This window comes from Schistocerca cancellata, chromosome 5, assembly GCF_023864275.1.
Source record: "Schistocerca cancellata isolate TAMUIC-IGC-003103 chromosome 5, iqSchCanc2.1, whole genome shotgun sequence".
Classification (NCBI taxonomy): Eukaryota; Metazoa; Arthropoda; class Insecta; order Orthoptera; family Acrididae; genus Schistocerca; species Schistocerca cancellata.
The window spans coordinates 245,155,947-245,181,140 of NC_064630.1; the positions used below are offsets into that span (position 1 = coordinate 245,155,947).

The following is a 25,194-nucleotide window of genomic DNA, read 5'->3' on the forward strand; positions in this document are numbered from 1 at the left end:
GAACGGCTGCAGCTATTGGACGGCCTGGAAAGATGTCTTAATGGTGGTATATGTCTTTTAAGTGACAGTGTTGTATGAGGGTTCGATAATAACGGGAGGCGCACGAAAAACCGGCCCCGGGTGCATACTGCTCGTCAATTACGCACGAATTGTCGCCGGCCATGAGCAAATAATTAGATAATGAAGAAATAACAAATAAACTAATGCAAAGGTCTGAAATTTATTGAATTGATGATAACTGGCGGACGACAATTAGCAGTCTAATACTCGGGGCCGCTTTTCCGTGCGCCACGCTGTATCAGAGGCTTTCTATTTTGGAGAAAATATTGGTACACTTGACCGATAGTCCTTTTGCTTAATCAGACATTGCTGTGGTCCTTTCCTCTAGTTCTAGAATTTTATGAATTTAAAAAAGTCTTATACTTCCATCATGTATACTGTTTGATCCAATAACATCAGTGTTCCCTCATCGTCTCTCTCTCTCTCTGTTGTGGCTTCGTAAGCTGATTGGTCAGATACAACACGGCGCCTTGGAAGTTCAGCATTCTTCACGCAAAAGCGGAGATTAATGCGGTACTTTAGCTCAAAATGTTTAACATTTCCTGTGTTTCACTGAGCTTACAAGATACACAGGAAGTCTAAAGTAATGCGGTAATGGAAATACAGCCATAACCAGATTAAAAAATTATTTCAATGCATCGCAAAAACGGTTTCGGTGGTGGGTTCAAATGGCTCTGAGCACTATGGGACTTAACTTCTGAGGTCATCAGTCCCCTAGAACTTAGAACTACTTAAACCGAGCTAACCTAAGGACATCACACACATCCATGCCCGAGACAGGATTCGAATCTGCGACCGTAGCGGTCTCGCGGTTCCAGACTGTAGCGCCTAGAACCGCTCGGCCACCCCGGCCGGCCTCGGTGATGGGAATTGGGGGAATCCTGTCAGGATGTGTTAAGAAATTATAGTAAAACGTGACCAAAAAACTCTAAACTTGTATTTGAGTTCTCTATTTGCGCTAGGGAACTGTTAAAGTGTTTAATGGTCATGTCGACGATCTAAGAAAATGATCGATTAGCTAGAAAAGCGAAATTTCATATTCCCAAAGAGATAATTTACACCATGTTGGAAAGTAGTAGATAACTTTTTTTAATAATGTTATTTCAACGGCTATCACCTATAACATACTGAAATGGCCCTTTTATAACGCTTTTTTTTCTCTCCCATGTATTGAAAAGATTCAAGGATGTGGCGCCTCAGCGAAGAAAACTACCCTCCAAGCAAATCACTCTACGTGTGGCTGAGAATAGAGCGAACGAGTCAGTTTTAATCGTCAAATACGTACACGTACTTGAACAAAGAGAAGCATTTGCTTTTTCAAGTTACTGTAAGTAGCTTTTTAACAAGACGTAAGCAGTATGCTCACACAGTCGTTAAATTCTGTTTTTGAATGCAACGAAACATGTAGTGCCGAGCTTAAAATTTTTAGTTTAATTCAGTTCCGTTATTTAAGTGGAAATTCCCACACTACGAAGTACTCAACTGCCCGGCGACTGATGAGCGTGCAGCAGTGCGTGCGCTTGCGACGTTCCGCACGAGGACAACACACGAACGCTGCCGACCTTTTCCGAACTTACTGCTGTATTGCACGGAGCAGCCAATCATGCGCCAGTTCGTTGCTGACCGTCGTGGAGTTCGGATAGCGCGGCATGTGAAAAGGCAGGGAAGACGCGAAACTTGTGGCTCTAAGATAGACTTGAAAATGAAGTGACATCGGACATTTAGGTGATTACGATCGCTCTATCACAGTGTCGTAGTGCATTTTTAGAAGTTCTTACTGATATTAAAAAAACTAATCTACAGTAAAAACACGTTTTTACGCGGATTGATTTTAAAATGTGATAAACAGTGTACACAGTCTAAATTTTCCCCCTTTTGTGGCTTCGATAAAACTGAATACTTTCTGTACTTGTTTCAGCCCGTGCCCCCAGAGGAGATTTCCAGTAACAGCCATGTGCTTCTCGTTGTAAACGTGTTGCAAATCGGAGAAAAACCTGTGGAACAAAACTGCTACGTGTGGTGACTGGTGTACGGATTAGCGTGTTGGAGTTTCATAGGGAACAAGTGTTATGCTGAACTAGTGACAATGGAATTTATACAGATTAAAGACATAAGGCCAGGTATGAAAAATTTAAATGTTGTGTTTATTGTCCTCGAAGTTGGTCATACTACCGTCACAAAGGAGAATCGTGAAGTGCGAACATTCAAAGTTGCGGATGCCACTGCCTGTGTTAACGTATCCGTGTGGGATGAGCCTGGACAGCTGATCGCTGCTGGAGACATTATTCGACTGATAAAAGGTTATGCCTCGGTGTGGCGTAATTGTTTAACCCTGTACTCAGGAAAGAATGGGGAGGTGCAGAAAATAGGTGAGTTTTGTATGGTGTTTAATGAACAGCTAAATATGAGCGAACCAAATCCAGCATTGACCTCACAGCTGGTAAATCAAAATTCTGCATCTCAGAATAACAACATGAACAATTCGAATAGTGCAAACAGCAGTAATGGCGGGTTAATAAACAGGCATTCTGCATCTGCTCAGGCACAACCTACACCTCAGATGAACTCAGTGGCCCCTGCTAAAAGCACCTCATCCAGTTCAAGGTTTTCAAACGAGCAGCCTAGCAATAACAAATCTCAGGGCAAGGGCAATCAGAGAGGGAAGGGGAGCCACAGAAACGGTTCTCGAGGGGAAAGAAGATAATACAGACCACAGAATTCCTGGACCTTTGCCTGACAATAGACTGACAAACCATTTGTAACTGTGAAATCATTAACATGAATTGTAAATTGCCTTCAGTGTACAGGTAGATGATAAATACATCTACTACTGTAGTAATAATTTCGCAAATTAATTGTACATTAATCGAAAAAAAATTCAATATATTTAGCTAAACGAAACTTTTACGTTCACAACCATTTCATTTTGTTTCCCCTGTCCTTTTATTTACCTACGTCACCTTCAACATGTAAACTCGTAATTAAATGGAGCTCTTTATGTTTTGTGTGTCACATACGTATCATGTTCCTGACGAATAGCTTGAAAGGCACATTGCAAGTTACGCAGTTTTCCGCCATGTTGATAGCAGGATGAAGAACCACTTGTTTGCCATCAAAAACTTTCACTATTATTAATACTTAAAACTTGAGATACGCGAAATATTTTACTAGCAGTGAAAGGTTTATATTATAGAGCATTGTGCTTTTAATCGACGTTGTACCGTGCGCAACACGTCCCACGATCCACATACGACCGCCATAGTGCTGTACCGATGATGAGAATTCTTAAATAAGAAAGAGGATACAGATGTGAAACAGTTACTAGAAAAATATTTACTTTATATTTTTTAAACATTTTCAGAGGCCCAGTTGGTCGATACTCGTGTAAAAGAAGTCATTAATTTGTTTGTACTACTTCCGGTTAACAGTATGGCTGTCAGTGTGTTGTGACGTACGCGATAATGCTTGCAGAAAGCAAGGTGATAGATAGGCGGACCTGTCCGCAAAGACATGCTTGGTTCGTATGTTTTATTTGCAGCGAGGTGATTTCTGTATTGCAAGATTTATTTTAGGAGAAGGTTTTTTTAAAGCGTCGTTAAATCACTTTCTATCTGTCACGCTGTCTTAAGAGCATGAAAATTAGGCTGTTTACGAAAGTTAGTTATGCCCATGTTGGCAGTTGAAGCTATATGAGAGAATAACCAGGAAATGAAGATGATGTTTAACGTGTACGAGGGACATAGTGCAAAGTTTTTTAATGCTGGTTGCTGCTGGGTTGCCTGTAAAACACTGTTACTTATTTCTGTGTATTTCGCATTTTCCATTGGGCTAACGTTTTATCAGCGATCTATTTTACAGGTAAAGATGTTAAGCATTTCTTGTAGGTTTTGTTACTATCTCATTTAAAGTTTGTTGGATTATTTGAGCAGGTAGTAACGATCGCTATTCATAAGATTTATAGTGATAGTTCCGTTTACTTAAACAAGTGTCAGATTGCTCCAGCGATGTCATATGTTTGCCGAATATTATTTACCAGATGACACAGAGTTCAATGACACACATTTATTTGTTAAAATGTGATATTTCCTCATAGCTTTTGTTAAAAGGGACCATGTGTGAAACTGTCACAGCATCTTGGAGAAAATGTGGAAGTAACATTTTCAGAACTGCGTGGTTGAAAAATAATTCTGTGGAATTTTAATACGCTTATGTATTGTTAGTACAAATGTTTGACTATTTTGTAATAACTGAACCATTGTACATTAAGAAATGACTTGTGATTATAGTATTAATAAAGCTATTTTTATGCCATCTTGTGATTCAGATAAAAACTTTGTCAATTACACTTCATTCATAAATGAATGCACCTGGATCTTTAGTTTTGCTTCAGCCCTCTTTCCATGTCCTCCATATTAAAGAAAATGTCTGTAAAGATGATCTACTATCTTGAAATGTGCTATTGGACCTGAAATTAGTGTTGTTGTAACACAAGACTTTTTACACAAATAGTCATAGGTGGGAGTGATGCCTTTTAGTTGCTAGAATAACAGGATTTTCTTTTATTGGTGCTATGAGCTTGGTGATAATGAGTTACAATTTAATGGCTTTTGGAGAAAAGGTGGAAGGCTTAAGATATGTTTCAGTTGTTTATCATGGCATATTTTTTTGTAATGGTGCAATTTCGTGTGTCTGCTAATTTTAAATTTTTGAAAGGTGGAAGTGTGTGTGTGTGTGTGTGTGTGTGTGTGTGTGTGTGTGTGTGTGTGTGTGTGTGTGTGTGTGTACACTCACATGGGGCATGTGGGAGGGTTGCTTTGTTATCAGTAGGCATAATGTTAGATCTTCTTTAATGAATTCTTGCTTGGATTACTTGAATTGGCTGAAAAATTACTCCAGAGGTCAGCAGCAATGTTTATAACCTTTTACTATGTGAGCTATGCACTTACCCTCTCCTTCAAAGCAATTCTGTACGGCAGGAAATCTAAGACACATTGTTAAGGAGTTTAATGACACGTGTATTTGCACTTTCCATGATGTTATACTGTCGTTGGTCTGTGGTAAGTTTTACAGGCAGAATAGTTGCAACTTCTTGTTCCAAAAAAGTCTGTTATTGTATCTTTAAGATGCTTAAATCCATCAGAAGCACCACAGCCTGTTGCCTTGTCTAACAGATTCAAGCAGGCTTTGATGTGATAACTTACCTTTAGGAGCAGAAAATGTTTAATACTACCAATAGAGACACGTAAGTGACGACATCGTCCTAGCTCTTGGAACTGTTAACTCCTTTCTCGGGGAGAGGAGAGGGGTAGAATGGGAAGACGGTCACCCATACCCCAGGGTGAGAAGGACCCACCTATAGTCAAAGCAAAGCTAGGATATTGTCATCACTTTTACGTAAGTGTGTGTGTGTGTGTGTGTGTGTGTGTGTGTGTACGTACACATGTGCACGCCAGCATTAGTAAACAATTCACCATCTGAAGGTAGATATTGGCTTGCAGTTCTGTATCTTTTTCATTAGTTTTCTCGACAAATTTCTTTTTTTTGCAGATATTGTGGCTAACATCATTTTCACTGATTCTGATTTTATGAAGATGAGTTCTTCAGAAACAAACAGAATATTTGGACACACTAACTATAAAAAAATGAAATTTTATGTACTGTGGCTATTGCTGGAAATGTGACTGATTTACACTCAAAAAATTTGAAGGAAAAACACCTGCTTTGTCACAAGACATTAAGCATTGCAGGCCCTGAAGATTCATCTTTTTCTCAGATGATTGACAAATAATTTCATCATTCATTGTGCTTCAGTTCCCACTGGTGCTCTTATACAAATAATTTAGTTAGGTGATGAAACAGTTCTGACGAAAATGAAAATTTATACAAAAAAATTACTGCTTCATACTCATTTGTACAGGCTTGATGTATGGATGATTTACCTTCTATAAAGACATATTTTGCTCTGTGGGTGTTTGGGGTTGAAAGGCATTGCACTTTCTAATGAAAGAAAAAGCTTTACTGGAGGCAGGTGTTTTTTCTTTGTATTTTATGAAATTTTGATAACTTCAATCAACTCATAAGAATCTTCCACAACAGCTAGAATGTAATCAATATGAGTCATTGTGTTCTTTGGGAAAACTAAGTGCATCATGTTTTCTTTGAAGCTGTCCTACTTAGGAATGCTTCAATGTTGTCCACACATTGTAAAGTCAATTATTTCTACTTTTCATGGTTAGTGTGAAACTTGTTTATATTGTACTCTCAGCTGAGGTGATGATATCCAGAGTGAAACAGCTGTGAACCAAAAACATCACGTCTTAACAGGTCTTTCATCTGGGACCAACAGGAACTGGAGAAAGGGGAGTGCTAGCAAAGGCTACAGTTTGGAGGACAAATCTTGCAGAAAAAACTGGCTCGTTGAAGGCAGTGCACAAGCCAGAGATGAATGAAGATTAGTGTTCTGAATATTATCGATTCAGGTAGCTAAGACTGTTCTATGAAACAAGATTGTTTACTGTTATTTTGGAAAGGAAAGCAAGTAGATAAAAGTAGAGCAAAAATAGGGAAGAAGGACAAATGAAGCATGATGGAAATATGTATTATTGTGATAATTTCTGAGTTTATTTGCTGTGTTTACTGACTTTCCTGTGATCCCACAACACAACTCTTTGTTAGGCTTCATCTGGTTGTGGCTGTCATTTCCTGGTGGCCAAAGTTATCATCTTTTGATCATCATTCAACAGTTTCTCATTTCTTCTTCGTGTTTCATGTGTGCTGGAAAAGTAACTGAGTTAAAATGATTACTTTACCACTAAAAATATCATATCTGATCGATTACATCCATATGAACTTCAGCAGTCTGAGCAACTATTTTTGAGATTGTAGCTATCACCCAGTCACTTAAGCCCCCTGCAATTGAGCAGCTGTTCCTTTTTTTTCCATCGCTTAATGTTCTGTAATTTGAACACCTGTCCATAGAATTGGTGGCTTAGTTTAACAGTGTGGTATGATTACAGAGTTTGCTGCCTCAGAAACATGAAAGTCGCGAACAAATTACTTTCTTGTTGCACCAGAATCCCGGACATTTTTCATGAAGCACTACATAAATTAAGGGTACATTTTCAGTTACATGAATGTAATCAGTTCAGTGTAAAGTATATTTTAACAATTCTCATTTTGATTACTACAAGAACACTCACTGATAAGGAAATGCTACCTGTGGTAGTACTACAATAAATACTGACTTGCATACCTTTAGAAAGCAATAACATCAAATGGGTATTGAACTGTTGGCATATAATCTATAACTGTATGATTGTTTTGTCTTGAGGTGCAACAGAGCGAGGTGGCGCAGTGGTTAGACACTGGACTCGCATTCGGGAAGTCGACGGTTCAATCCCGCGTCCAGCCATCCTGATTTAGGTTTTCCGTGATTTCCCTAAATCATTCCAGGCAAATGCCAGGATGGTTCCTCTGAAAGGGCACGGCCGACTTCCTTCCCTAATCCGATGAGACCGATGACCACGCTGTCTGTCTCCTTCCCCAAACAACCAACCAATCTTGAGGTGCACACGTTAAACAGGTGGCTAACGCATTATCATGACTAATGCATCACATAGAAATGGCAACAATGACAGCTTCATTGTTTTGCTGGCATCGTCTTAATGCCAATTATCACAACCAGTTATGTAACTGTAGTGCCACATTTTTATGCTGTAAAGCCATTAAAACTTAAGTTTAATGCAATTTTGGAGCATTCAACATTAATAACACACAAACAAGTTTCTAATTATCATTCGTGGGTGACAGTATTTCATGCATGGTATGGAACTATTTCAGGTAACAAATCTATCAGAAGGAAGTGCACATGAAGAGTTATTCATTTCGGACATAACTGTCAATGTGCTTGTCATAGGATTCATCCATTAGCCGCTTTATGCTCCAGTATAGAGCACAAAGCATAATTCTTTCTCCTGAAAAAGAAAAAAGAAAGAAAGAAAGAAAGGTTGGGTGGTAAAGAAATGACTCCCACATTTTTAAAAATTTGTATCACTGTAAACTGCAAACCTATTGCACCCAATAAGTTTATTAAATAATTGCCTTTCATACAAGAAGTCTAGACAAAGGTATATTCATCTGACAATGCTCTCAGAAGTAATCTTAAATACAAGAAACTTCATAATTAGTCAGTGGACTAAACACAAAATGGAGTACGAGTGTGGATTGTTGCAGATTAAACTAAGTATTCTAATGTACACAGAATCAAAGTCTGATAAGCAAATAAAGTTTAGTCAGAGCTGTACATTTTCTTGTAGTGTAATATTTATCTGTGGCTGTCTCTTCAGTATTTAACTTAAGGTGAAATATTATTTGTAGATTTTAAATAAACATGTCTTCAAGGAAGACTAACCACGCCACCAGGCGCACACATTTTTTCATACACTTCAAAAGTTTTTCAAACAGTTTTTATGTGGAATAAAACAAATGAAACTTTGCAGGAAAGGAAAAGGTAGAAAAGTTCCAACAGTTGAAAGTAATTTGGCAATTTCAAGCAATTTTACTTGCTGTTTAAAGTTACTACATAAAATATTTTAGATATATGTCGCATGTGGAATGGATAGAACTAGGTATTTATATTTAAAAGGAACTAGGTATTTACTTTGAATTACATTGCCACAACTTGCTTTGGTTATTACATTAGGTAGTGTCAGGGATTATATCTCCCTCATCCAATTTATTTCCTGTAAACCTATGGCTCATTCACACCCACCCACCCTGGTCAGATTTTCACATGTGGTTTCCTATGTAAGCTCAGGCACAAAGTGAAATTTGTAGACTGAACAAGATTTGCAATCTGTAGAAATCATATGACGTGAATTTTACTTTTGTTTAGATGTGCAATAGCAATGTGAGAAGAAAAAGTAATAATAGAATTTTGTAATATCCTAAGTAGTTTTTCATTATGTCACGGAACATTTTACTGATGGCAGAGGTACATGCCTGCTCAGTAGTGTAGCATTCCTCTTCACCATTTGTAGGCTGCTCAGAAGAGGCCATACCAAACTACTTCACAAAAACTGAATTTTAGCACCAAAGTTATGTGGCATATTGTACAAACTTTGTGATTTTTTCTCTAGCTTTGCATATTGTATTAGATGACAGGCAATCTTGTGAGACCTATACCTCAACAATTCCTGTCTGATACAAGCTGTGACTCAGTTTTCCAAGAAAATTTTATGTTGAGTGTACTTTCTCTGCATTTCTTTGTACATTTTAAAGGAAGATAATGTGCTATTTTGATATGTTGTGTAAACACCCACATACTCTTGTGTAACTTCCTTTCTGTAAATAATAAAAATCAGTTACAAGTGCATCATGCATGTCTGTGATATGTGTGTTGAAAAGTTTGAAATTAGTCTTGTAATAGCTTTTTAAATGAGTTTGGTATTTAGTTGCTCGCATTTTAATATTCTTACTGCCAGATTTTTTTGCATACAGGCAATTCCTAAAGTAAAATTCAGGCTTTTGATATTTTTGCCGATCACTATTCATGGGTGCACCATAGAAACATTTTGTTTGAAGAATACACCAAACTGCCACATGGCAGTAAAAGACTAAATTACGGAAAAGGACAGGACAATTGCTTTACTTTTCACTTACAAAAAATGTTTTTTACTGTATGTTTTGCCATGTAGTATACCATAATTTGTGTTGTTTTGATTGCAGCAAAAATTAATTTTGGCCTTATAATAAATAAAAATTATTGCAGGTGCTCAACTTTCCCCTGTCAGTGGTTGTAAGCCATCTGGTAATAAAATTCCTTTTGGCATGGATTTCACGGTATTTATGGCAGTGTTACACATCACGGCCAAGGATTACACTTAACTGGACTTTATATATAACAAAATTATGCCCTACTGGAGTTGCAAGTGGACTGGATATAGCATTTTCAAACTGGGGTCTGTCCCTAATTACTGTGTCTTTGTAAGTGTAGTTCTTAGCATACACTATTACTGTATCGTATTTTTACTTTATGCCGTGGAACAAAACTTTCATGTATGTACACAGTTTGAACACATTTTATTGATATTGAGATGTGTGGGAAAGGTTGATAATTGTTTGTAGAAAATATAGTGCACATGTCGAAACTTATGTATGTTTAGACACACATTTACTCCAGTACACACTTCAAAAAATTAATTAGACTAAAGGAGGTTGTTATATTTGAGGTTGTGCCAACAGGCATAATCATTTTCATCTTTTCTTTTTCGTATGTTGACCTGTGCTATTAAGTTGTTGTAAAATTCATACTTCATTCAGTTGGTGAGTACCTTGTTTGTTAACTGTTTAGATGTTTAATAGTACATTTTATCATTTTAACTTGGCTGTGGATTCGTGATGGGATGTTGTAAATAATTACTCAAGAAACACATGTTCTCTTATGTGTTTCACAAAATGTTATTTTATTCTACATGTTGTTGGTTTTAGATTAAAAGCCCATTTTCTAGTCTTACTCCTTCAACTAATTTGTTAACATCTTCTGGTGTACCATGAATCAACAGTCTACAACTTCCATAGAAATTAAGAGGTATCTCTAAATACATCAAGCTCTTATAATACACAACAAAGAAAAAAACAAACTTTTATGAGATGTTGGAGTACTGTCTAATATTTACAGGGGGAATATAGACTTTCTCACAACACAATATTGATAATGGGACACTATTTGCTACACAGCAGAGAGTAAAGGTTGTTTCAGTAATTCAGTGTAATGCCCACAGTATTTAAGGCTGGAGTTTTGGGTAGGCATTATATAACTGAATAACACAGGGTTTAAGTGTGTGGTGGTAGGGGGGAGATCAACTTGGTTTCTCTTAGCCATTTTGGTAGTATCCAGAAGGGGTAATTAGGGAAAATGCGTTGGGCCATTCAGTAGCAGTTCTGTGTAGCTCTTCATCTACATCTGCATGACGACTGTGCAATTCACACTTAAATGTCTGACAGAGTTCTTTGAATGACTGTTTTATTCTGTTCTGTTCCACACTCTAACAGTGCGCAGGGAAAACAAAACTTAAATCTCTCTGTGCAAGCTCTAATTTCACTTACTTTATTACAGTGGTAATTTTGTAGGTGGGTGGCAACAAGATATTTTTTCATTTGAAGGAGAAAGTTGATGATTGAAATTTTGACATGCTTGTCCGTGTTTTGCAGTAATACAAAACAAACTGCCTTTCTTCAAACTTTTAAGATGTCCTCTGTCAATGCAGTCTGGCAAGGATCCAATACTGCACAGCATTACTCTAGCAGAGAATGGGCAAACAGTGTAGGCAGTCTCTTTAGCAAACTTGTTGCATCTTCCTAAGTGTTCTGCCTATGAAACACACCCTTTGGTTCGCCTTTCCCATGACATTATCTATGGGATTGTCCCAATTTAAGTTGATTATAATTGTAATTCCTGGGTATTTAATTGAATTGGCAGCCTTTAGATTTGTGTGATTTATCATGTAAACAAAATTTTAACAGATTCTTTTGTTACTCATGTGGATTACATCACACTTTTCCCTAGTCAGAGTACATTGCCGCTTTTTGCACCATACGGATATCATGTCTATGTACTTTTACAGTTGGTTTTGATATTCTGATCACATTGTTAGAATGTATAAGACAGCATAATCTGCAAACAATCTAAGAGGGCTGCTTGGATTTTCTCCAAAATTGTTTATGTAGATTAGGAACTGCAGAGGGCTATAGTACTTCATTGGGGAACACCAGATATCACTTCTGTTTTACTCATTGTCTTTCCATCAGTTGCTACAAACTGTGACTTTCGTGACAGGAAATGATTAATCTAGTCGCCCAACTTAGATGATACTCCATAGGCACACAATTTGATTAAAAACTACTTGTGAGGAGCAGTTTCAAAAGCATTCTGGAAATCTAAAAATATGGAACCAGTTTGAGATCAATAGCACTCATTACTTCATGAGAATATATAGATAGTTGTGTTTCACAAGAGCGGTTTTTTCTGAAACTGTCTGACTTTATGTAAATAGATCATTTTCTTTGAGGCAGTGGATAATGTTCAAACATTGTGTTATGTCCCAGAATTCTACTGAAAATTAACATCAGAGATAGTGGTCTAAGCATTTGTGTGACCTGTTCAACTTTCCAGTCTTTAGGTACTGATCTTTCATCAGATGAGTGACTGCTAACTATGGAGCTATTATATCAGCATACTCTGAAAGGAACGTGACTGGTATACGCTCTGGACAGGAGGCCGTGCCTCTCATTATCATCACTATGGCACATTGAAGGTATTAATTGTCATTTGCTACAGATGCCCTTTACATGCAGCTGGAATCTCTTTGGATTTTCTGTCTGATTTCTAAACAGAGTTTCATTGTAGAAACTATTAAAAGCACACCACATTTAAATCTGTACTAAATTTCCAGCTACCTTAAAACTTTGCCAGTCTTTAGGATTTTTTTTTTTTTTTTTTTTTTTTTAATTTGGCATGCTGCTTTTGTTGCTTCTGTAATAATGTTCTGACCTATTTTGTGTACCACAGTAAATCAGTTGCATCTCTTAGTAATTGATTTGGTATAAAACTCACAATTGCTGTTGATAGTATTTCTTTGAATTCAGTCCACATCTGGTCTGTGCGTACATAGTAGGTTCATAAGGAATGGAGATTGTCACTTAGGAAGGCATCAGTTGCATTTTTCTATAATTTTTGAAATATATATATTTTGCATTTATTTTTGGTGGGTTTGGATGTTCTGGTATGCAGCGTCGCTACAATGTACTTCTAGTCACTAATTTCTGTACACATCATGATGCTCCCTATTTGCACAGGATAATTTTTTGCAAAGAGGTCAGGTGTGTTTTTGCAACCATTTACACTTTGAGTGGACTCCTGGACTAATTGCTCAAAATAATTGTCAGAGAAAGCATTTAGTACAATTTCAGACATTTTATGCCTACCACCAGCATATTCGTGTAGTATGTAAAGAAATATGAATGTCTTAGTTGGGCCACTTTTTTCGCTTTGTGATAGATGGCACTGTAATAGTCACAAACATATGGCTCACAATTTTAGAGGAGCAGTTGGTAACAGGTAGGTTTTTTAAATTAAAATACAGAACGTAGGTATGTTTGAACACTTTATTTCGGTTGTTCCTATGTGATACATGTACCTTTGTGAATGTATCATTTCTGAGAATGCATGCTCTTGCAAAGTGATTACCTGTAAATGCCACATTAATGCAATAAAGCCTCAAAATGATGTCCGTCACCCTCAATGAATTTGGCAATACGTGTAACGACATTCCTTTCAACAGCGAGTAGTTTGCCTTCCGTAATGTTCGCACATGCATTGACAATGCGCTGACGCATGTTGTCAGGCGTTGTCGGTGGATCACGATAGCAAATATCCTTCAACTTTCCCCACAGAAAGAAATCCGGTGAACGTGTGGGCCATGGTTTGGTGCTTCGACGACCAATCCACCTGTCATGAAATATGCTGTTCAATACCCCTTCAACCACATGCGAGCTATGTTCCAGGCATCCATCGTGTTGCAATGAAACATCTTTTAGTAACATCGGTAGAACATTACGTAGGAAATCAGCATACATTGCAACATTTAGATTGCCATCGATAAAATGGGGGCCAATTATCCTTCCCCCCCTAATACCACACCATACATTAACCTGCCAAGGTCTCTGATGTTCCACTTGTCACAGCCATCATATATTTTCCTTTGCCCAATAGTGCATATTATGCCAGTTTACGTTACTGCTGTTGGTGAATGACGCTTCCGCGCTAAATAGAACATGTGCAAAAAATCTGTCATCATCCCGTAATTTCTCTTGTGCCCAGTGGCAGAACTGTACATGACGTTCATAGTCGTTGCCATGCAATTCCTGGTGCATAGAAATATGGTACAGGTGCAATCGATGTTGGTGTAGCATTCTCAACACCAATGTTTTTGAGATTCCCGATTCTTGTGCAATTTGTCTGCTACTGATGTGCAGATTAGCCGCGACAGCTAAAACACCTACTTGGGCAGCATCATTTGTTGCTGCTTGTGGATGATGTTTCACATGTGGCTGAACACTTCCTGTTTCCTTAAATAATGTAACTATCTGGCGAACGGTCCGGACACTTGGATGATGTTGTCCAGTGTACCGAGCAGCATACATAGCACACGCCCGTTGGGCATTTTGATCACAATAGCCATACATCAACATGATATCAACCTTTTCCGCAATTGGTAAACGGTCAATTTTAACACGGATAATGTATCACGAAGCAAATACTGTCCGCACTGGCGGAATGTTACGTGGTATCATATACTTAAATGTTTGTGACTAATACAGCGCCATCTATCACTAAGCGAAAAAAGTGGTCCAACTAAAACATTCATATTTCTTTATGTACTACACGAATACATAATAAAAAATGGGGGTTCCTATTTTAAAAAACGCAGTTGATATCCGTTTGACCTATGGCAGTGCCATCTAGTAGGCCAGCCATAGCGCCATCTGGTTTCCCCCTTCAAGCTAGACGAGTTTCGTTCTTTGTAGTTTTTTCGTTTGTTGCTTATTTCGTGAGATAGTAACTATATCATCAGAGTACAAAAATGAACCAATTATTAATTTATTCCTATTGTCAAGTATAACTTCTACCAATAGTAATTCATAGGAAGTACTTACTTCAAATCTCACTTCAAGATAAACTACTTCTAAGAGCAACAGAAACACTACCACCAACTGTATTGAATCTATCCTTTCTGAACACCGTTAAGTTATTTGGAAAAATTTTGGTTTAGCTTATCTCTGGCTTTAGCCAGCTTTCCGCACTGATAATGATTTAAGCTTCAGTGTTTTAGTGACTTTAGCTCTGGTTCTTTTGCGACACAGCTGTGGCATTTTACAACTATAATATCATACATGTTTACTAGACATTGTTTTTTCTTGTTTTGGTCCATACTATCTCCAAAATAAGAACAGCAAAGAGCTTGCAGTAGAAGAGATGTGTTTTACAATATTGAAGAAGACATGCACTCTAGAACCAGTGTTTAGTAGACTATATTTCTTGTTTTGGTGTAAGGTCCTGTCCACTAAGTCTGTAAAGGGAATTTATTTACATACTGTACAACTGCACAATACATGAGGTGTTGATGAACCTATCTTCAAAGTCTATAAAGGGGATTTAGTTACACCTGTATAATTTGTGTTGAACACTTTATCTGTAAATACTGTGAAAATTATCAAAATGGATGTAGGCCGTTGTGTAGTGGATTTTCATTCGTTCACTCTTTGCTTATGACAGGCTGATAATTTTCAGCAGAGAGTATTTTATAGACAGACAGACTGACTGACTGACTGAGAAACATATTACATCTGCATTCATACTACATTTACCATTACATTACACCAAGGCTTAAATACAGTGTACAGGGTGTTTAAAAAAGTGTCACTCATTCCTCCAGGAGGTAGTATTGGTCGGCACTAGAAGAAAAGGTCGCATAATTAAATGTCTGGAAACCAATACCTGCTTAGATATGGGCTTTTTTTAGTTGTGGCAAGTAGTGTGTTATATTTGATAGCACAGATGACAAGGATTGCGAGAGATGGCATAACAAATTACCACAATACGCATATATGGACAGATGCAAATTCTTGAGAAATCCTGGAAGAGAGGCATCAGCATTGCTTCATTACCAATGTAGGGACAGAAATTGTTGACAACTTACTCATAGGGCCATACATTTTACCAAATAGATTAACAGATGCTGTGTATCACTAGCTTCTGTGTGATAAATTATCAGAGCTATTGGGGAATGTTGTGCAGAAAGTTTATGCACAATCGGGCGCCAGTCCATTTTCTAGATTGTGCAACAGTACCTCGCCACAACATTTCATATGAGGAAATATGATAGCAGGGCCTCACCATTAACCAGACCTGAGTCCCTGGATTTCTGGCTATGGGGACATTTAAAGCCATTTCTGTTTGGCCAATCCATCGGCAAGAGTAACACCTTCATCACTGATATGCCTTTCAGGGTACTTGCACTTCCCTTGATTCTTTGCTTGATTATGCACATCTATTAATCATTGCACTGCACTGAATATACTGCAAAGAACTGCTGAAGGATATATCAGGATACTAGGTAACCAAATGCAGCACTGCCTGTAGGGTCTACTTCTAGAAAACAGGAAGATGGGACTGAGACGACAAATTGGCCTACACTTCAGCACACATTGGTTTTGCGATGAATCATTAAGGGAACTTTTCTTGTAGTCTTGACCAATTTTTAAATTTTAATTCCTCTTATTCCTTGATTGGGTTTGGTAGCTTGTTGAGAGAGAGAGAGTATATTATCATAAGGTTGTGCCATACAAGAACTTGTCTGCTGGACTATTTGGGTGGTATTTTTGCTATACACCTCACTTCTTTTTTCGGGATTAAAAATAATCTTTTTAAGAAGCTAACTTGTGCACTTCCCCGTATGTTCGATGAGTGGGATGGTTATGGGAACTTGAATCCATAATACATTGTTCTGAGAACTTTATCTTTCACAACTTGTATGGTTTTGTGTATGAGGAAGAACACTCTGCTCTCTGTTTATTTTTTCACATAGTGCATCTGTGTGTTCCCCCATCCCCCTAAGTCAAATGCTTATCTATAATGGTTCTTAAAATGTTCATGGTGCTTAGTCCCTTATTTGCCTCTATATTTATTTGAATACTTAAATTATACATTTCACTTTGTTTGATCTGAAACATTACGTACATTGTTTTAGAATGATTTATAAAAGTATTGTTTTGTATTAGATTCTGATTTTGTTTTCAGTGTTCAGGAGTGCTTCCTTTCAAATCTCATTATTTATTTTAGCAACACAGATAATTATCATGTCATCAGCATACATTGTAAGTTTCTGATTTATATAATCTGGGAAATCAGTTTTGTTGGCGATAAATAGTATTTGTCCAAGTATGAATACGGAACCTTGTTGCACAAAGTGTCTGACAGTTTGTATGTAACTCAGATATGTACTTTATTACATCCCCCTCCCCTTTAAATCTGATATCTGTGCAATGTTTCATATTCCTAATGTATGATTTGACGGAGTCATAACATTTCCGCAGAATCCCATACTGATATAGTTTCTCAATTATCTATGTATGATTCAGTACTTTAGACATTCCATGAAGATCCCACAGGTCTTCTGTTCCCTGTCATATGAATTGAGAATATGACCAGTTAAATCTGTTGATGTCATGTTGTGACACTTGTAGTATTTTAAATTTGGTTGTAATATTTGCAGTTTCTTCATTTCATAGATTTTTTCAAGGGCGGAGATCAATGCTATTGGCCTGTAGTTTTCTAAATAGTGGTTTTAATTTACCTACTTTTAACAAATGTGGAAAATTACCTTCCCCTACTGCAGCATAAACACAAGTGCTACTGGTTTTTGTAGACATTCCCCACGTTCCTTTATGAGATGTGATGTAACACCATCCAAGCCAGATAAATGTTTGTTTTTTATTTGGTTTATTAGTGTTTGCATCATTGTCTGCATATACTGTTTCCTATCTTAACATCTTTTTAATAGAATCATGTTTTGTTAGTTAACCTGCCCTTTCTGCTCCCATACCTTGTGTTCAGTCTCATCAGTCTTTATGTTAATGCCTATCATGATTGCAAAATGGTCTGCTTGTGTGGAGTTTATTATCCGGGTGTCATAGTAGCATGAAGATCTATTTGTTATATGTGATCAATAGAATTTCACTGTGCTTAGTTACTACAGTGGTTTTATCTTTTTTTGTAAGTATGCTGTAAGTCCAGGGTTGTCTGCTTTTTTTCTCGTCTCTATGTTCAAATCCCTAATAATTATTTAATAAACATATTTCTTTGAAAACTCTTTGTGTTGTACCACCCAGCTATTCAAAGAATATTTTTTATTTTGTCATTTTGTGATTGGTACAGTTCTAGTAAACAACATGTCTTCCCTGCAATTTTTATTTCCATTATTTTGGAGCTCATTTCTCCAGCATATTTAGTGATATTTTGGATGGCTTAAGTTGATTCATAGCTGTAGAAAATAGGAGCCCCACCATCTTTATGCAATGTTTTGCAAAAACTAGTTATATTTGTATAATTCTTCAATTTTTGGAAGGAAATTTCCACCATTTGACAGTTAATTGTTCATTTATTGTACACAATCATGTTTTTGGGTTTTAGCCATTCTCATGTGCATGTTGAAATGTTAAAATATATCTGAACTGAACTGTCTGTGACATTTCGTGGTTGAAAAAACATATTTTTGGTCTTACAGATGAGTGTCCAAGATACATAATAAGGCTGACATCGTGCACAATGGGAAACCATTAACATACATTGTGGTGTACTTAACAGCAATATATTAACTATATTATGAAAAGTATAGTCGTTACTCACCATGAAGCGGAATGGTGAATTGCAGATAAGAGACAGCAAAAAGACTGTCACAGAATGAGCTTTCGGCCAGCAAGGCCTTTGTCAAAAATTGACAAAACACACACACACACACACACACACACACACACACACACAGAGAGAGAGAGAGAGAGAGAGAGAGAGAGAGAGAGAGAACCGGGTGGGGGTAAGGAGGAGGTTGTGACGGGGAGAGGGAAGGATAGCAGGGTAGGGGTGAGGAATGGTAAAGTGCTGCTATGCAGGGACGAGGTGGAGAGAGTGTAGGGCAGCTAAGTGTAGGTGGGAGGTTAGGCAGAGGGTGGGAGAGGAGGGGGTAAGTGGCAAAGGAGAGAAGTAAAAAGACAGGGCTATGTAGTGGTGGAATGGGAACAGTGAAGGGGATAGATGAGTAAGGACAATGACTAACAGAGATTAAGGCCAGGAAGGTTACCGGAAAGTAGGATATATTGCAGGGAGAGATCCCACCTGTGCAATTCAGAAAAGCTATTGTTGGTTGAAAGAATTCAGATTCCACAGGCTGTGAAGCAGTCATTGAAATGAAGAATGTCATGTAGGGTGGTGTGCTCAGCAAGAGGTTGGTCACAGTTTGTCGGCGGCCATTCATACAGATAGACGGCTTGTTGGTTGTCATGCCCATGTAGAATGCAGCACAGTGGTTGCAGCTTAGCTTGTAGATCACACGACTGGGTTCACAGGTAGCCCTGCCCTTGATGGGATAGGGGTTGTTTGTGACCGGACTGTATTAGGTGGTGGTGGGAGGATGTATGAGACAGGTGTTGCATCTAGGTCTGTTACAAGGATATGAGCAATGAGACAAGGGGTAGGGAGCAGAAATTCACAAGGATATTGTGTAGGTTTGGTGGACACCAGTCTACCACTGGGGGGGGGGGGGGGGGTAGGATAGTGGTTAGCACATTTCTCATTTCAGGGCATGATGACGAGAAGTAGTTGAAACCCTGGCGAAGAATGTAATTCAATTGCTAAAGTCCTTGGTGGTACTAAGCCATGACGGAATGCTCCTGTGTGGCCGAATAGGTGGACTTTGGGAAGTGTTGGGTGACTGGAAAGATAAGGCACAGCAGATCTGTTTTTGTACAAGGCTGGGAGGATAATTACAGTCTGTAAAGGCCTCAGTGAGACCCTCAGTATATTTCGAGAGGGATTGATCCTCACTGCAGATGCAACAGTCTTAAGTGGCTAGGCTGTATGTAAGGGACTTTTTGGTATAGAATGGGTGGCAACTGTTGAAGTGGAGGAGTTATTGCTGGGTGGTTGGTAGGTTTGATTTGGACAGAGGAACGGATGTAGTCATCTTTGAGGTGGAGATCAACATCTAGGAAGGTGGCTCATTGGTTTGACTAGGACCAAGTAAAGCGAAGGGGGGAGAAGATGTTGAGGTTCTGGAGGAATGTGGATAGGGTGTCCTCACCCTTGATCCAAATCATGAAGATGTCATCACTGAATCTGAACCAGGTGAGGGGTTTAGGTTTCTGGGTGTTTAAGGAAGGATTCCTGTGGATGCCCCGCAAACAGGTTGGCATAGGCTGGTGCCATGCGGGTGCCCATAGTCCTGTCCTGGATTTGGTTGTTGGTAATGCCCTCAAAGGAGGAGTAATTGTGGGTGAGGATATAGTTGGTCATGGTGACTAGGAAGTAGGTTGTTGGTTTGGAATCTGTCGGATGTTGGGAAAGGTAGTGTTCAATAACAGTAAGGTCATGGGCATTAGGGATGTTAGTGTAAAGGGAGATGGCATCAATAGTGATGAGCAAGGCACCATGTGAAAAAGGAACAGGAACTGTGGGGAGTCGATGGAGGAAATTGGTGTTATCTTTTATATTTATATAGAAGGGAGGTTACAGGTAATAGACTGGAGGTGTTGGTTTACGGGAGCAAAGCTTCTCTCAGTGGGGCACAGGAACTGGCCACAATGGGGCAGCCTTGGGTAGTTGGATTTATGGGCTTTATGAAGCGTGAGAAGGTATGAGTGCAGGTAGCGGTGAGAAGGGAGATGGACTCTGGGGAGAGGTTTTGGGATGGGCCTGAAGACTTGATTGAGGAGAGACTGGAGATACTGCTGGATTACTGGAACTGGGTCCCTGTGGCAGGGTTTGTCGGTGAATGAATCTGACAGCTGGTGGAGTCCTTCTGCCAGATAATTGTTGCAGTTCAAGACAACAGCGGTGGAGCCTTTGTCGGCAGGTCAGATTATAAGTTCAGGATCAGTCTGTAATTGGTGGAGTGCAGTTCTTTTTGCGGATGTAAGGTTAGTTTGCATGTTGAGGGATTTTGGGAATGATGAAGAGGCAGAGTTCACGGTTAAGAAATTCTGGAAAGTTAACAGGGGATGATTTGGAGGCAGTGGGGGTGGATCACGTTTCTCTGGAGGAGTGAACTCAGTCGGACACAGTTCAACATTGGTCTTTGGTTGAGTCTGATTGGTAGGGTTGATGGCGAAAAAGTGAGCAAGTCAGTAACGCGTTGGTCCATCTCTTGCCCTTATGCAAGCAGTTATTCAGCTTGGCATTCATTGATAGAGTTATTGGATAGCACCCTGATAGATAATATGCCAAGTTTTGCCCAACTGGTACATTAGATTGTCGAAATCCAGAGCTGGTTGGAGCACCCTGACCATAATGCTCCAAATGTTCTCAGTTGGGGAGAGCTCTGGCAACCTTGCTAACCAAGATACGGTTTACCAAACACAAAGGCAAGCGTTACATACTAAGCCATGTTCAGGCAGTCATTATCTTGCTTAAATGTAAGCCCAAGATGGCTTATGGTGAAGGGCAACAAAATGTGATGTAGAGTATCGTCAAAGTACTGCTGTGCTGTAGCGTGCCACAGACAACAACCACAGGGGTCCTGCTGTGAAAAAAGATAACAACCCAGTTCATGAGTAATGGTTGTCATGCTGTATGACTGGTGACAGTCAAGTTGGTATCCCACAACTGTCCGGGTTTCTCGAGACATACCTTTGCTGCTCATCAGGTCTCAATTCGTAGCGCAACTCATCACTGAAGACAATTCTACTCCAGTCAGTGAGATTCCAGACCATAGGCATGTCTGGAGACACCCTGAGCACTGATGGGATACCAACCTGACTGTCGTCTGCCACACAACCCGACAGCCAGAAGTGGTCATCTAAGGTGCCATTTCTTTTCATAGCAGGACCTAGGACCCCTTTGGTTGTCATCCACAGCACTCTAACAGCACAACGGTATGTTGATGATATTCTATACACCATTTTGTTGCTCTTCATGGCTAGCCGTCTTGGGCTTATATTTCAGCTAGATGATGCCTACCAAATATGGTGACAGTTCGTACTACTTGCCAAATACTACCTAAGCCAGCATCATCTCCATATCTCTCCCCAGCTGAGTATGTTTCGAACATTGTGGGCGGGGAACTCCAACCAGCTTGGGATTTTGACGATCCAGTGCACCAGTTGGGCTGAATATGGCACAGTATCCATCAGGAGGACGTCGAACAACTGTCAATGAACGCCAAGCCGAACAACTGCTTGTATAAGGACCAATGGTGGACAATGCATTATCAGCTTGCTCAATTTATGAAGCTCCTTCTCTTGAAATAAATCATCAATTTATTCTCAATTTGTGTGGGTTTTTTTTTTTTTTTTTAACATTCTGATTTCCATCCCATTTGAATAACTTGTCCTTGTTGAGTCTTTTTTTTTATGTCTTGGAATGTATGTTGAACAAGGCTATGGAAACACTTTATATGTATTTTAGAACTCATTTCCTACAACTATATGTAGTGTGTCTATCATAGCAAACACACAGGGAGAGAAGGTGAAAGCAAACCACACCCAACTCATATCTGGATAAGTTGGGTGTTACGTTAACTGCAGAACGTATGCAATACTCCACAGAAATGAAATGTTTCCAAACCCATTTCCATATAACATATTCTCTGCTTCTCTACTTCTCTGTGTGTGCATCATGTATGTGTATCATTTCTTTCTGTTGTACTGTGAATTTTTCTGACAGAAACTTTGCAACATGTTGCCAATCTTATTTGTCAGTGTATATATAGGTTTTCTCAGTGTGATTAATCATGTGCACAATATTTCGGTGAACAACCAGTTGTCTTCTTCAGGTGCTGCAAGTAACACTTTTATGCATGCTTGCTACCTAGGCTCCAACCAGAAGAAGATGAACGATTTACTACTCGAAATATTGTGCATAAATTGTAATAACACCCGGAAGCACACCACCAATGAATGAATACAGTTTCTGTTTGTAAAGATAAGTGATTTTTTTTTTTAAAGTGGAAAATGACAAGTTACATTTTTGAGTTCGCATTAAACTGCTGGTCCCTCTATAACTGACTGGGTTAGTCAGTTCAGAGGTTGTGGGGAGGCAGGGGCATACCATCCCCAACAAAGAATGTGTCTGGTAAAACACCATGGTGTTCAAACTAAGCTTTGGATTGAGGACTTCTGCCATTATACTGGCACTGTTCTCACTGTTTCAACATCATGATAGTTAATCCGTGTGTGCTTGCAGATAGGACACAAAACGTTATATTAATTATTTATTTGGCTCTATATTTGCAGGATTATACAGCATACAAAAAATATTGGGCCAATTCTCAAAAGCTACACACATTTCTTTAACACTAAATTTTTCAACAAGAATAATTAATTAGTTACATATTCTGTAAATACTATTTTTTCTTCTGGTGTTGTAATAATGTTCACCATTATTTTTTTTGAACTTCAATTGATTGTTTGCAACAAACTTCATAAGGGAATAAATATACTGTGAAGCAGTAGTCACAGTGCCCAACTATTCAAACAGATGTCTGCAAGATGATCGTGGGTGAGCACACATGTTATTCTTACAGCATGTTTTTGAGCAGTGAAGACTTTCTTGCTTAAAGAGGAGTTACTGCGGAACATTATTCCGTATGACATTGTTGAATGAAAATATGCAGAATACATCAACTAACTGATTTGCCTCTCTCCAGATTTGCAATGTAGCGGAACTAAGTTGTTTTAGAAGTTCCAAAAAGCTGTTCTTTCAGTTTAAATTCTCACCAGTATGGACATCTAAAAATTTCGAAATTTCCACCCTTATTATTATATCCTGATGACGGTCGAAGTAGAGAGGATATAAAATATAGACTGGCAACAGCAAGGAAAGGGTTTCTGAAGAAGAGAAATTTGATAACGTCGAGTATAGATTTAAGTGCCAGAAAGTCATTTTTGAAAGTATTTGTATGGAGTGTAGCCATGTATGGAAGTGGAACATGGATGATAAATACTTTGGACAAAAAGAGAATAGAAGCTTTCGAAATATGGTGCTACAGAAGAATGCTGAAGATTATAAGGGTAGATCACATAAGTAATGAGGAGGTATTGAGTAGAATTGGGGAGAAGAGAAATTTGTGGCATAACCTGACTAGTGAATGAATGTTGTTGGTGTGCTGCTGCTAATCTTGTGAATATGCACATCCGTTCCTACCTGTATTGAATGACAGTTGTGGACTGCACTGCTTATGTGAAGTCACTCGTGTGTCTGGCACCAGTGCAGATACAGATTCGTACAGCAGTTTGGTAGGAAGATGTCAATGCTCATGAAACAAATAAATAAACAATGATTAATAGTTTGTTTTGAAGAAGGGATCGGTTGGTAGGACATGTTCTGAGGCATCAAGGGATCAGCAATTTAGTATTGGAGGGCAGTGTGTAGGGTAAAAACCGTAGAGGGAGACCAAAAGATGAAAGCACTAAGCAGATTCAGAAGGATGTATGTTGCAGTAGATACTGAGAGATGAAGAAGCTTGCACAGGATAGAGGAGCATGGAGAGCTGCATCAAACCAGTCTCTGGACTGAAGACCACGACAACAACAACAACAACAACAACAACGTTATTATTTCTTCACAGTGTGGTACATTTATCATTTGTGTAGTACCTCAGATGTACAGTACTGAATATATTGCATGTTTTTGAAAATGAGAGTGAGGTCATTCACAGAAAACCAGTCAATGATACTTGTAAGAACATTTTTACCATGTCTTCTGTTGCTGTTTGTATGCTTGGATTGATAACAGTACTAGTGTCATCTGCAAAATCAACTAATTCCCTTTGTTATATACTAGCCAGAAGCTTGTTTACATATATGAAGAACAGTAGCGGAGTTAAGATGAGCCCTGGGGATTTCTCCCTAAGCAGAAGACACTCCTCTGATTACATTTGTTGAACTACTACGTAAAACTTTCTGCATTCTTTTGGTTAGATATGACATTTCCATTGGTTGGCTGTACCATCAATCCCATAAAACCCCGATTTATCTTGGGAATGCAGTGTTCACACAGTCAAATATCTTAGATAAGTCACATAAAATAGCAACCAGTGGGTTTTTGTTATTTAAGCCTTGTAAAATTTCATGAAGTGAACATGTAAATAGCGTTCTCAGTTGAGCAACTCTTCTGAATTCCAACATTTGATTTACTGAGGGCATGCTCATGTGGCATACTTTTCTTTTTTTGAGTCATCAGTTTCTGATTTGTTTGATGCAGCGTGCCACGAATTCCTCTCCTGTGTCAACATTTCCACCTCAGAGTAGCAATTGCAACTTACATGATCAGTTATCTCCTGGATGTATTCCAGTCCATGTCTTCCT

The 25,194-nt window shown here is 38.6% G+C and overlaps 2 protein-coding genes across 2 annotated transcripts in view; both read left to right on the forward strand.

Annotated features, from left to right (window-relative positions):
- Positions 1-1,675: 1,675 nt before the first annotated feature.
- On the forward strand, positions 1,676-3,280 carry LOC126187628 (SOSS complex subunit B homolog). Its single transcript, XM_049928824.1, has 2 exons — positions 1,676-1,785; positions 1,979-3,280. Exon 2 carries the CDS (start codon positions 2,147-2,149, stop codon positions 2,762-2,764), a length of 618 nt encoding a protein of 205 aa, XP_049784781.1. The 5' UTR covers positions 1,676-1,785; positions 1,979-2,146; the 3' UTR covers positions 2,765-3,280.
- A 185-nt stretch (positions 3,281-3,465) lies between these two features.
- Positions 3,466-25,194, forward strand: part of LOC126187627 (solute carrier family 35 member C2) — an 87,672-nt gene continuing 65,943 nt past the window's right edge. The window contains exons 1-2 of the mRNA XM_049928823.1: positions 3,466-3,918; positions 9,830-10,044. Coding sequence (XP_049784780.1) covers positions 3,769-3,918; positions 9,830-10,044 — 365 coding nt within the window. The 5' untranslated portion in view covers positions 3,466-3,768. The remainder of the gene's footprint in view (positions 3,919-9,829; positions 10,045-25,194) is intronic.

What these genes read in the sequence shown, in the direction of transcription:
- LOC126187628 (XM_049928824.1), top strand. Translation starts at nt 2,147, where the DNA reads ATGGAATTTATACAGATTAAAGACATAAGGCCAGGTATGAAAAATTTA.